We start from the raw sequence: 14,601 nt of genomic DNA, 5'->3' as shown, positions 1-14,601 counted from the left end.
CTCCTATCCATCGCTGCTTGCATGACCTATACAAGAGCCCCTGGGGATTGTCGTTTTATTTGCAGCTCTCTGGGCATCAATAGACAGAGAGCAGCCCGCCCCAAACTACAACTCCCGTGATGCAGCGTGCGGGGAGATGTCGCGGCGACACCAGTTTTCGGAAAGAGGGAGACTTTCCCGGAGACGGCGGCTGTCGGCGATCCAGCGCAAAGCCCGACCAAGCTCACACCTTCTGTCTCTTCAAAAAAAACTTGCCTTTTAGCATTAAATTCGGAGCAGATTTGCACTCAGTATGGGAGATGACATCGAGGAGGGGAGTTGTACTGTAAAACACGAATTGACAAACGGTAAGAGTTTTAAATTATAAATGTCTTGTTTACTTATCAAAACATTTTAAAACCCCGCGTCTCTACACAGTGCAGTTGAACATTTTATTTAATTTGTATTTAATTTTGGAGAAAGCCGTCTGCTTTAACATTAATAAGCCAATGTGCGGACTCCAGTAAATGTTTGTTTTTGTCTGCCTTTTAAATGCACACTTTGAACCTGGTGTTTCTGTATTGACTTGTCAGTCGGTGTATCTATAGGCAAGACTTGTCTGGATCGGTGCATCCAATAATTCATTGTTTTCATAACTTGGATGGCGTTGTAAGCTGGGAAAACACCAGCGAGAGAGAGAAAAGGGGAATCAGGGTTTTGGTAGCAGGTGTAATGTGGCGCATTTGAGACCAACACAACAACAAGCTGGAAGGAAAGGATTCCAACAACATGTTTAAAGCATGCGAGTACTTGTCGAAACCATTTGTGCTTTCAGATCCCCAACAAAACAGTCAAGTTTTGTAGAAACAAGGAACTGCCGATACTGGTTAACACAAATAAGACACAGTGCTGGAGTAATGGCAGGAGAACACAGATAGGTGACATGTTGTAGGAAGGAACTGCAGATGTTGGTTGCAAGTCTGAAGAAGGGTCTCGACCCGAAACCCCACCAATTTCTTCTATCTAGAGATGTTGCCTGTCCCGCTGAGTTACTCCAGCATTTTGTGTCTATTATAGATAGGTGACATTTCGAATCGGGACCCTTCTTCAGACTTCAGACTCGAGTTTTAGATGTATTGGTAGCAATATTCTTTAATAGACTGACCGTGTTTATTTATTTTGATGTTTTAATCTGACCGTTTTGTAGTTCACATAATCTGATGTTTTGATCTATTGATTGCATCTGGGTAATGTTTAAAATTTAATTTAGTTGATATTGTGTATTCATTATATTAAAGTTTATTTTTTGAATTTCAAAGCAGTATGTTCTTTGAGTTCACCAGTATATACTTACACAACTATAAATGTGTACTTTTTCAGTTCCCCAAAAAAAACTAAAGCTAAATTAAAAGAGTAAAACTGGATAAATCTTGGTGTGTAAAACCTTTGGAAATGTCAGCTCTTTAATTGATAACCTATCCTCCTTTGATGGACTTCCTGATAATTTCAAATATTTCTTATTCCTCATCTATTTTTTCAGGATAGGTTTGGTCTTTGAATTATTTTTCCGTCAGGGATGACAATTAAATATTTGATAGAACTGAAGTACTTTTAAATGAATTGAATTGTACACCTATTGAATCATATTCACTGTCAAATAATGGCAAATGCTCCAAAACTGGCATCGTTAACTATCTGTTTTTCTTAGTTTACATGGATATTGTGATAAGCACAAATAGTTAAAGCACACAACATTAAAATATGTAACATTAAAACACTTAGGTTAGTGGCCATCATATTATGATGAGCTCAAATCAAGGGAAACATTATATTAAAAAAAATACTGCAGCCTTTGCAGTTTGACATTATTAACAAAATAAATGATATAATTGAGTCATAGGGTCACGGAGAGATACAGCATGGAAACAATGCTATAATTCAATATGTTTAACAAATATAACACATTTTAATCTGTCTTTTCTAAACAAATGTGATTCCTGAATGTATATTGTTTGCAACAATAATATTTAAAAATCCCAGATACATTGTAATACTCAAGTCAAGTCAGATTTATTCATCATATACACAATAAAGTGCAATGAAATGAACTTGCCAGCAGCGGTACAATTAAAAAAGGAACACACAATACACAATAAAAATTTAACACAAACATCCACCACAGCATTCATCACTGTGGTGGAAGGCACAAAGTTTAGTCAGTCCTCCTCCATTTTCCCCCGTGGTCGGGACCACAACCCTCCGCAGTCGCCGCTGCGGGCGGCCAGATGTGCAGACAAGGTCTGTAATATTTATGCATCTGAACAGATTTTGATAATACAACTGTAACTTCAACTCCTGCATCTGGTGTGGCCTCCTGTATATCGGCGAGACCAAGCATAGACTTGGTGACTGTTCCGCTGGCCACTTGTGCTCAGTCGCCAAGAACTTCTGGATATTCCGCTTACTGACCATTTTAACTCCTATTCCCATTCCCATGCTGACTTTTCTGTCTGGACCTCCTCTAATGCCAGAGAGAGAGGGTGTAGGCAAACTAGAGGAACAGCACCTGATATTCTGCTTGGGTAGCTTACAACCCAACTATGAACATTGAATCCAACTACAACCTCTCCCCCTTCCTCTCCCTCCCCCTCCCCCTTCCTCTCCCCCTTCCCTCCCTTGTGCCCCCACCTGTATGCACATAGTGCTCCCCTCCCCTTCCACCTACATTCCTTCCTCCAGGTTCACAATTCACAACTCTTCAATCTTTTTGTGTCACACCTCTAGCCCATTCCTATCGAGCCTTTGTCCAACCATCTGCCTAGGGAAAAAACCCTCACCTGTATCCATCCTGCCAGGCTATGTCCTGCCCCTCCTCTTTCCCAACATTATTTTCCTCCCACTACAATTAGCCCGAAGAAGGGTCCTGAACCAAAACGTCACCTACCCATGTTCTGCAGAGATGCTGCCCGACCCACTGTGTTACACCAGCACTTTGTGTCTTTTTTTCTGACAATACATAGAAACATAGACAATAGGTGCAGGAGTAGGCCATTCGGCCCTTCACTGCCATTCAATGTGATAATTTCTAGTCATCCATAATCAGTATCCCGTTCCTGCCTTCTCCCCATTTCCCTTGATTCTGCTAGTTCTAAGAGCTATATCTAATTCTCTTTTGAATGCATCCAAGAAATTGGCCTCCACTGCCTTCTGAGGCAAAGAATTACACAAATTCACAACTCTGGGTGAAAACGATTTTCCTCATCTCCGTTCTAAATAGCCTCCCCCTTATTCTTAAACTGTGGCCCCTGGTTCTGGACACCCCCAACATCGGGAACATGTTTCCTGCATCTAGCGTGTACAATCCCTTAATAATTTTATGTTTCTATAAGATCCTCTCTCATTCTTCTAATTTCCAGTGAATACAAGCACAGTTGCTCCATTCTCTAATCTTTATTTTGATTGAAACAATTTCCTTTGTTTGTACTTATAAAAACCACATTAAGGAACATGAACAAGAAAGATTTACAATATGCTACAGTAACAATAATATGAACTGGTCTTGGTTGTCAAAAGCAGTCTCCTCTTTGCAGATTATCAACATTGCTTGATTTTGTATCCTTCAATCTCTGCAATACACTCCAAGGATTACAAAAGCATATTTTATATTTGAAGCACTGCTCAATTTGCCAGGAATACTGCCTCTTTCATGAAGTATATTAATTGGAAATTGTTCTGTCAGTTTAATTAACCAGAAAAATAATTGCGCTGACAATAATCTTTTTTGAATGGCCAAAAAGTGGCTCAATGTATGAAGCTGTCTATTTTGTTGATGAGTGGTTTTAATCAGTAAAAGTAGAACTTATGACATTCCCAGTTGCTTTTATTGACTCAAACAGTTTGATCACTAATTTAGGTTTATGTGGAAAGATTTATCAGACATATTCTTTGGAAAACCAAAAATATCATAATAATAATAATCATAATAATACTTTATTAGCCATGTATGTTTTGCAACATATGAGGAATTTCATTTGTCATACAGTCATACCAATAAAAAGCAACCAAACACACAAAATACATTTTAACATAAACATCCACCACAGTGACTCCTCCACATTCCTCACTGTGATGGAAGGCAAAAAATAAGTTAAATCTCTTTCTTTCTTTGGTCTCCTGCGGTCGGGGGCCTCGAGCCTTCCATTGACGGGGCGATCTTGGCTCCCGTAGCCGGTAGCATTTGAGCCCCCGCGTCGGGGCGATCAAGCTCCTGCATCGGGAGGGAATCTCAGCTCCCCCACGCTGGACGATCTGACCCCGGGTCGGGGCTGGTCGAAACCTTCTGCGTTGTTTGGAGCTTCCCGACATCGGTCTCAACCCGAGACTGCGAGCTCCTCGATGTTGAAATCCGCAGGCCGCGGATTGGAGCGTCGATCCCAGGCAAGGGATTGGCTCTGATGGTAAGTCCACGTCCCCGCGGTGGGTCTCAAAGTCAGTCCCGAGCAAGGCCGCCAGCTCCATGATGTTAGGCCGCAGAGCGACCGGAGATACGATCCAGAAAACAATCGCATCTCCGGCAAGGTAAGAGATTGACAAAAGGTTTCCCCTGACCCCCTCCCCCACGTAAAACACACCAGAGAACATTAACACAAACTTTTAAAACACACTAAAAATAACAAAAAAAAGACAAAAAGACAGACACTGTTGGCGAGGCTGCCATTGTGTGGCGCCCCCTGGTGATCATGCAATATTAAATCCATGTGAAGCTTCAAGCAATATTTATTTGCCTAGAAGTTGGATTGATCCTAGGTATGAGGGTTAGCTTTCACTGTGCAGTTAATCTGAATCCTTTCATGTCCATGTAGGTTAGAAGTAGTATTTGTCTATGTGCTGTTCATGCAGTTTGCACTGCCATTAAAGTGTTAGTCTGAGGGTCAGATAGTACCCCATGCCACACACCTGGAAACCCATTTCTGAGGGTAGAAAAAAAGAACTGCAGATGCTGGCTTATACCAAAGATGAACACAAAGTGCTGGAGTAACTCAGCGGGTCAGGCAGCATCTCTGGAGAAAATGGCTGGATGGCGTTTTGGGTCAGAACCCTTCTCCAGACAAACCCATTTCTGATTCCATTCTGATTAGCACTGGGGTTCTAACAATCTCTTTGAAAACAGAAGTAAGGATAGCAGAAGAATCATTCCTTCTCCTCCGCAAGTTCCATCTGAATATCCTGTTGAACCAGAGAAACTATAGTCTGAAGAAGGGTTTCGGCCCGAAACGTTGCCTATTTCCTTCGCTCCATAGATGCTGCTGCACCCGTTGAGTTTCTCCAGCTTTTTTGTGTAACCTTCGATTCTCCAGCATCTGCAGTTCCCTCTTAAACAGAGAAACTATATGCTTTGTACTGGAACTGATAATGGGACACCAAAGTACAAAGGATGAGGAGGTGGGAGCAAATTGCGAGACAGAAAAGTTCATAAACTGCTACCTGTTACACGCAGGTTCAGTGTAAAATAAATTCCATTACCTTACGAAGCCATCATTTTGACACTGTTTCTCATTGTTGTTGATTTGAAATGAACAGCTGCTCCACTTGGACTTCAATTCATGTCCTCAGACTTGTCTCCCACAATGACAAGCATTTTTAAATCTCCTATGGCACTCCTCCCTGTCTTAGAGGGGGGATCTTATAGAAACGTACAAAATTCTTAAGGGGTTGGACAGGCTAGATGCAGGAAGATTGTTCCCGATGTTGGGGAAGTCCAGAACAAGGGGTCACAGTTTAAGGATAAAGGGGAAATCTTTTAGGACTGAGATGAGAAAAACATTTTTTACACAGAGAGTGGTGAATCTCTGGAATTCTCTGCCACAGAATGTAGTTGAGGCCAGTTCATTGGCCATATGTAAGAGGGAGTTAGATGTGGCCCTTGTGGCTAAAGGGATCAGGGGGTATGGAGAGAAAGCAGGTACAGGATACTGAGTTGGATGCTCAGCCATGATCATATTGAATGGCGGTGCAGGCTCGAAGGGCTGAATGGCCTACTCCTGCACCTATTTTCTATGTTTCTATATTTCTATGTTTCAACTCACACTGGTCAACAATAAATTCAAAGAAGAGCATGGCAACGGTAAGACATACAAGCACAGCAATTCAAAGTGACAACCATATTGTTAGCACTTTAATGCTAAGTATCTTTAATGTTTTCCAGGATAAGGTCACCCATAATTGGTATATGTCCCAACAAACTGGGACGGAACAAAAATCAAACTGCTGGAGGAACTCAGCACTCAAGCAGCATATGTGAAGGGAAATAGACAGATGACATTTTGGCTCAGGATGAAGAATCTCGACCTGTGACGTCGATTGTTCATTTCCCCTCAGATGCTGCCTGATCTGCTGAGTTCCTCCAGCACTTTTTTTTGCTCCAGTCTCCAGCATCTTCAGTTTATTGTGTCTCCATTTTACTGCTCCATTGCAGAGTCTCTTCATGGCATGCCCACTTTCAAGCAGTTCTCCTCCTCTCTCAAGCTGGAAGGGAAGGAACCCTTCCAATCCTTAAACTAAACTAAACCGAAGAAAATGATCTTCTGACTTGTGAGCATTGCGATCATATAGGATGTGACCCGCTTCTAAGAAAGCAGATCACCATCTACTGATCCTTTAATCTCCCACTTTCTTTCATAACATTACATTTTACATTTTATCTTTGTTCGACGGGATGCTCCTACTTCTTTGTCTTTATCACTATAGAGTTTTAGGAGCTACGAGAATTGCTTTTCCACCTTTCCTTCTAACTCCAGCCTTGTAACCTAACCCACATGACACAAGGAGGACAGGCAGGACCCTCTGTCACCACTGTGCACCAGAACCTATACAGGTACCTCAAGGATTGAACAGGGTAGATTACAAGTCTACATGCTTCATTTGGAAGCATGTGTGACAAAATGTAAGTGGTGGCATTGGGAATTTATCTCCAACCTTCTCAGAAGACTTCATGCAAAGTTAGGAGAGCATTTCGGTCAATCTGGAACTGCTACAGAACTCAGTGCTGGACAGCACTGATGTGCCCCAAGAGCAGAATTAAATGATCAATCATTCTGGGCCATTCTCTTAAGGGAGGCTTGAGAAGTTAGAACGTTTTATATATCCCTTATTGAGCATTTATTTATTGAATACGTTTAAAAACAAATATATCATGAAGATCATAGTTTGGTTCTATGTATGAAAACTCTCAGAATATCTCAGAACTCTCAGAATATCAACCATTCCTTTTCAACAACCAGGTGGAAACCACCAGAGTAAAAGAGATGTTTCTGGTGATTTTGTCCAAGTGATCAGTCTAAGAAGTTTTACATTGTCTCATTCTTTGAGTCAGCGCAACTTAATCCTGATCTTTATGCCTTCAGGAAAATATCCTTTATGTCACTTGGACGAAGCACAGCCAAAAAGTCTGTTTTTGAAACTCCAATGTAGAAAATAAGAAATGGAAATACAGCCGTGAAGATATTTTGATGCTCAGGAAATCAGACATGGCTGGCTGGGAGAATCAAAGGAATCGATTGATGTAGCAAAATATTGAGACTTTTTCCCAGTTAAAAGTCAGGCATTCTTGTGGACATGTATGAAGTGGTTTTTGGATTGAGATGGAATTTTTTTTCAATGGCTTCTCTCTTTGTTAGTTCTGTCATCTTTCTTTTAAATGTAATGACGCAGTCTGTCATATGCCACATACACCCTGCTTTTGCAAAATCCCGCTCCAGTGTATTCTTCATTATCTTCATTTCTTGCCAAGTGAAGGTTAGCGTTTTAGCTATTTGCTTTCTTTAGCATTGTTTCTATCATTGTGCTTGATTTAACAACACTTTTTTGCCAAGATGAAGGATAGAAAAGCTACAGCCCGATAATTCCTTATGTTATTGATGATTATTTGTTTAAGCAGCGTGAGCAAGTCACAATGAAAATCTTTCAGGCTTCAGTAAAGTTAAGGAAAGAGCCAGGAAGCGAGCATCCTTCATAGCCAACCCCTTCGGCTTCACCAAACAACTCCCTGGAGGAGGAGTTCAAGGTGACTCGGGCCAGAGAGGTGATGCTGTACAGGGACTCCAGCGACCCCAAGGTGGCTCAAGCAGGTGTGGAGGTGAAAACTGGGAGGAAGTGGAGAGCCGGCAAAGCCGTGCTGCAAGCAGAGTCCCGGATACGCCACAGAGTCCTGATGGGAGCAGTGACTTGGGGAAGAGCAGGTCTGGGAATCTTCCCATCTCCCCAGTTTGACAAGGCCAAGGGGAAGGAGAGGCGCAGGCTGGTCCAGGAGGAAGTGAGGGCAGTGGTGGAGGAGGTGAGGTGTACCAGAGCGGTTGGATTGAGGCAGCAGGGAGCCTGGACAAGGTGGGAGCAGGCCATGGACCGAAAAGTCACATGGACTGAGCTCTGGCAGGCTGAACCACAGAGCATCAAGTTCCTGGTCCAGGCAGTGTATGATGTCCAGCCCAACCCATCGAACCTCTTCATCTGGGGCAAAGCGGAATCTCCAGATTGCCCGCAATGCTCAGGCAAGGGGACGTTGGAACACATCCTGAGCTGTTGCCCAAAGGCTCTTGGGCAGGGCCGGTACAACATGGCGTCACGACCAGGTTCTCAAACCCATTGCAGAAGCCATCAGCATGGGAATCAGCAGCTGCAGACGAGCACGCCCCACCACCCAGATGATCACCTTCATGAAGGACGGGTGCAGCTGCCAAGAACCACAGCAGCCAGGAATCCGTCAGGAATCCTGGCGACTGCGCAGGACTGGCAGCTTTCTGTAGACCTGGTGAAACAGCTGAAGTTACCACAGCACATTGCCACGACCACCCTGAGACCAGATATCCTCCTGGTCTCAGAGGCGACCAAAAACATTGTCTTGTTGGAACTGACAGTGTTGTGGGAGGACCGTCTGGAGGAGGCCCACGAGAGGAAGATGGCCAAATATGATGAGCTGGTCATAGACTGCCGCAAGCAGGGCTGGAAGGCAAGGTGTATGCCCATCGTGGTTGGCTGCAGAGGTTTTGCAGGGCAATCGCTCTACAAAGCCTTGAGTGCACTGGGCATAAACGGAGTGGCAAGGAGAAGGGCCATCAAGAACACCACAGAGGCAGCGGAGAAGGCCTCGAGATGGCTCTGGATCAGGAGAGGAGGTCCATGGGGAGGAGCAAATGCCACCTGAACACAAGTCGTGCTCTGATCAACCACGGCTGGGTCGCCTGGGTGAGGGTGTCTGATGTTGAAAGACCCGAAACACCCAATGACCCCAGTTTACATCACTGATGATCTGTTCAGGAGCATCTATCGATGTATTTGTGTCAATTGAAGGTGATACCCCTGTACTGTCTTACTCTCTTTCATTAACTTAGATCAGAGACTTTTTGAATGTTTTCTGCCATTGATAAGAGGGTTGAAGAAGTTACTATGTTAGGGAAAGATTGGCATTATTTTGCCGGTTGGCATAGAAAATGTTTGATGCTCTGCAGAAAGATACTTCTCTTGGCGAGAGTAACAATGATAAGATCTAAAGAACAAATGAATGTGGAGGAGCTAATCTTGTTCTATGGCCGTTAGTTTCAATAGTGTACAATTTCTGAGAAAGGATTCAATGTTCTCTGACATGGTCACTCTGCAAAACAAATGTACTATCAGTCAGGGAAAGTGACTGAACTTTCATTCTGCAACCTGCAATCTTTAAATAACAGGACTGTGTTACTTTTCTGCAGAGCTAGGAAACCAAAAGAGCACCATAATACCAGCAGTCCTGTTAGTCAAAGATTACAAGTTGCAGAATGAGAGCGTAGTTTTATTTGCTTGTCTTAATTAGAACAACTAGACATTTATTTAACCAATTAATAATATTCAGTTAACAGGAATGAACTGTGGTAAATTATATTCATGCCATTTCATTGAACATTTAAAAAATTGCTTCATCATGCTTTTCCTTCTGTTTTCTCCTTACTATTTTATGTAATTCACCATAGAGATAAGATAACAAATGTACTTATGATGATCTGTCAAGCAAATGCTACTATTTTCATTGGTGAATGGTTCTGTGTTCTTGAGCTGAACAAGAATAATTTAAAGAATGATGAAACAGAATTCCCGAGATACAATATCTTGTTATATGTCATTCTTGCTCAACGTTTTGAAATGCGAAATAAAGCCAAAAATACTCGAGATATTCAGATGACAGTGAATTAATATTTTGTGTGTAATGACTTTTCATCAGTATCTTGCATCGAAGTGAGAACATTGTTGTTTGTGTTCATTCATTGCACACAGATGTCACTGGTAAGCATTTGTTGATCATCACTGAGTCCATTACAGTCCATTACAGCGGGCAGTTTAGTCAAATGCATAGGATGGTTCTGAAATGAAATATGTCACAGCAGCAGGTAAGGGGGGGGGGGGGGGGGGCAAGGGGGCTCCTTCACTGAAAGCAACAGTCAACCAGATGGGACTTAAACAACAAAATTATAGTTTTGTGATCACGATTAACGGTACTATCTTTTAAATTTCAGAATTTAGTAAATTAACTACAGTTAAATTATTGAGCTGCCTATTTGGACTTATCTCTCCGAATCAGTAGTCCAGGCTTCGTAGCCCTGCACATATTCCATTGGATTCCGTTGATTTGATGCTAGTCATGCAACATTTTTTTCTTGGCTCAAGGCCTTCTTCACCAAGTTGTATATGCTTCTTTTCTGTACAGTTTCCTCGTAAGCATCATCGAAAACATCTGCACCGGGGGGGGCAGTGTTAGTTCTGAACACTCTAAATGTGAAGTGTATAGGACCAGGTGTAGATTATTATCTTGCTCAAAGTTTATGTTTTTTTGCTGCTTTCATCTTCTTTAATCTTTGCTTCTTGACAGGTCAACTTGGACTCACATAGTGATCCCCATCTCACCACTGGAGATGGTGCGTGTTGCTTCCCTGCATGTTTAGCCTCAAGCTGCAGATGGTACAACTTGCTGTATCAGTAAAAAAATAAGCCATTAGCCTAGAGTTTCCTTTGCACAACTAAAACATGGCATAGACACAAAATGCTGGAGTAACTCAGTAGGACGGGCAGCACCTCTGGATAGAAGGAATGGGTGACGTTTCGAGTCGCTTTCCTTCTTCAAATTCTTCTGAAGAAGGGTGTCGACCCGAAATGTCATCCATTCCTTCCATCCAGAGATGCTGCCTGTCCCGCTGAGTTACTCCAGCATTCTGTGTCTATCTTCGGTGTAAACCAGCATCTGCCGTTCCTCCCTACATAAAACATTGCATAGTGCTGCTGAAGATGGCCCAACCTCATGTAGAGCAATATTGCACTCATTTATTTCAGTGATCAGTGAGAGGTTCAACTCCTAACATTTTGTTAGCCCTACTGCTTGTCTTGCAGTGGAAACCTCCCCCAAATAGCATCCGGAACAGTTCAACATGTGAAGTTTATTTCCAGCATATTTTACTCTCACTGGTCTGAAAATGGCAGTTTTTATTTCCTAAATGAACAACTAGATTTTATAAATCTGTTAATCTTGCTATTTAAAGAGACAACACTCAAATTATGTTCTTAATCCTTACTGAGATCTGTGACCTCATGCAATTTAAAATAAAGCCTTCACACTTGTACCTCGCCTGGTTTTCCCATTGAAATCAAGGTCACTAAAACTTTCTGCTTCAGTAACAATGTAATCTGCTGTTGAAAAACACAACTGGAGTAACTCAGCGGATCAGACATCATCACTGGAGAAAAGGAACAGGTGGCGTTTCACGTTGAGACCCTTCTTAAGGCCTGAGTTGTGCCCCATCTCATAGTTTGCTGCTCACAGCTACACAAGGAAGCAAAAGAAGAAAGACTTGATCTACTTTACCTTTAAGCCATGGGGACAGGGCGATAAACATGCGGATTTCACCAAAGTATAAGCATTCATTTATTAAGTAGGGACGACTCCTGTTGTTTTTTATTTTACATGCTCTTTTTAAGATCTGGTCTCAGAGATCACAACTGCTGGCACCTGGGAGACATTGTAAGAGAACCCTGTTGAAATTTACCCTCGTAGCAATGTTACTCATGAAACCTGTGTACTTTGCAATAAAGATCTTGGTTTTCATGGAATTTTCTTAAATAATGGAAGTTTGTGTCAATGCCATTAAAAGTTAGAACAATTTCTAAACTGTGGTCTCAAATCTTCCCAGTTAATCTCAACCTCTCTCAGGATGTCGTTTGAACATCACTGTATTTTAGGGCCTTTTGCCTCCACACTTCTCAGAAACCTCTCAAAAGCCCTATCTTCAACTTAACCTTTGGATGCTTTCTCAAAACCGGGAGTCCATCTGAAAGTCAAAGCATAAGAAATATAACCTGAAGAAGGGTTTCGACCCGAAACGTTGCCTATTTCCTTCGCTCCATAGATGCTGCCTCACCCGCTGAGTTTCTCCAGCAGTTTTGTCCAACTTGGGCAATATATGAATGCTTTTCAAATTATTTCTCCATTCCATGAATAAAATGTCAAATCACCACAAAATTTGCCATTGAACAAGACAAGCTGATGTTTTTAAATGTTTTTTTTTAATTGCTACAGAAATATATCCCAATATGTTTGGGTGTTTTGTAGATAAGCAAATGAGTTGGAATGAAATCTCAAGAAAATTAACTTGCTTCAAAACAGGCATAAGTTGCACATGCACTGGATTGCACTGCAGCGGAAACTCTTGCAACATAGTGGAAACCCTTGACCACTGTATAAATGAAGTTGATCCTACTGTACTGAATCTCATTTTGTAATGTTATTTCTCTGGCATACCCTTTCCGGCCATCTGTCAGATAAATTCTGATGGAGTTTTCTTTCTCCATGCTCATGAAGCATAAAATGACTTTTTTTCCCTCTCCCCACAGGTACTGCATGACCTTCAGAATGCTTCTCCTAATTTCTGTTTTAAATGCTGTTGAGTGTAAACATTTTGAGGGGAAATGGGTTGTATTTGTTACTCAGCGTGTGTTTTTAATTGGCAGCTAACCTCACTGGACATAGAGAAAGAGTTGGATTAGAAAATTTCGAGCTACTGAAGGTTCTGGGAACAGGAGGTAAGTTTTGGGTAGAACTATCAATCTTTAACAAAATATGTTCATTTTGTTCAGAACTAGATTTTAAAAAATCAGAGCACCTAGCTAGTTAAAGGAGAGATTTAAAAAAAGTGACATTAGTTGACCCTTGTTTTGCGTTCCAATACTCTTCTTAATGTTATTTTCTGGAACTGTTTGTATATTGATGAATGAAGATCGTATTTGAATTCTCTATGATCAGGTATCATTTCCAGTAGAAATTCTCCTGATAAATACTGCTACCTGGAATAATTTATTAATTAATAATTAGGGCCAATGTCTGTAAAATTACAGTTTTACAAAACTTCTTTGGGAGAGAAGTTGTAGTAAAAAATATTATTGAAAAAAAAAAATGTCTTCTTTATTGGTGAGTTTTATTCTATTATCTATTATTCCTATAAAGCTATTCATGCAAATTTATTTGTGTCTAATGCTTAATTTGAGTTTAAAAAAAATTATATAATCAACCTTGGAGTTAGAACGGAAAAAGACCCTTTAACCCCACCTATCCATACCAACCAAAACGCTGATCCAAGCAAATCCTATCTGCTCGTTAGGCCCATATCTCTCCAAAACCTTTCTGTCCATGTACATGTTCAATTCTCTTTTAAATGCTGATATTGTACCTGCCTTAACCACTTTCTCTGGCAGCTCGTCCCTTTCATCCTCTATGTAAAGAAGTGCCCCTCCAGTCCCTTTGAAATCTTTTCCCTCTCATCTTAAAACTATGCCCTCTAATTTTTGATTCCTCTTCTCTGGGAAAAATACTGCATATGTACCTTATCGATGCCCCTCATGATTTTATACACCTCTATAAGATCTCACTTAGTCTCCTACACTCCAAACTCCCAATAACAGGCCCTTGACTACTGGTAACATCCTCATAAATCATCTTTGCATTCTTTCCAGCTTAATAGCAATATTCTTATACCAGGGTAATCAAAACTGTACACAATACTCTAAGTGCAAATTCACCAATGTATTGTACAACTGCAACATCATGTCCCAAATCTTGTACTCAGTGCCCTAACTCATTGCCAGTGTGCCAAATGCCTTCTTCACCACCATGTCTACCGATGACACCACTTTCAGGCAACTATGCACTTGTATTCCTAGATTCCTCTGTTCTACAATACTCCTGAGGCCACTACTATTCACTGTGGAAGTCATAAAATCCAGCACCTCGCACTTATCTGAACTGAACTCCATTTGCCATGGCTCAGTCCGCTTATCTGGATCCCACTCTAATTTCTGACAATCTTCTTCGATGTCAATGATACGACACTATGATTTTAGTGTCATCCGCAAATTTATTAACCATGCTTTGCAAGTTCTCATCCAAATCATTGATGCAGGTGAAGAACAACAAATGGACACAACAATAGGGACATGCATCTAGTCCAAAAAATATTCTTCCACTATCACCAATGCTTTCTACCGTCAAGCCAATTATGTATCCAATTAGCAAGGTATCCAAATATCCATTGTAATCTAACTTTCCAGGTTAGC

The 14,601-nt window shown here is 41.4% G+C and overlaps 1 protein-coding gene across 1 annotated transcript in view; it reads left to right on the top strand.

The window, feature by feature from the left end:
• The first annotated feature begins 162 nt into the window (after positions 1-162).
• Positions 163-14,601, top strand: part of LOC129699782 (ribosomal protein S6 kinase alpha-5-like) — a 63,853-nt gene continuing 49,414 nt past the window's right edge. Inside the window, exons 1-2 of the mRNA XM_055639866.1 lie at positions 163-347; positions 13,003-13,074. Of these exons, the coding sequence (XP_055495841.1) occupies positions 293-347; positions 13,003-13,074 (127 nt within the window). The 5' untranslated portion in view covers positions 163-292. The remainder of the gene's footprint in view (positions 348-13,002; positions 13,075-14,601) is intronic.

Source organism: Leucoraja erinacea, chromosome 8, assembly GCF_028641065.1.
Source record: "Leucoraja erinacea ecotype New England chromosome 8, Leri_hhj_1, whole genome shotgun sequence".
Taxonomy (NCBI): domain Eukaryota; kingdom Metazoa; phylum Chordata; class Chondrichthyes; order Rajiformes; family Rajidae; genus Leucoraja; species Leucoraja erinaceus.
The sequence above is the reverse complement of the archived record's forward strand: the minus strand, read 5'-3'. Positions and strand labels throughout refer to the sequence as shown.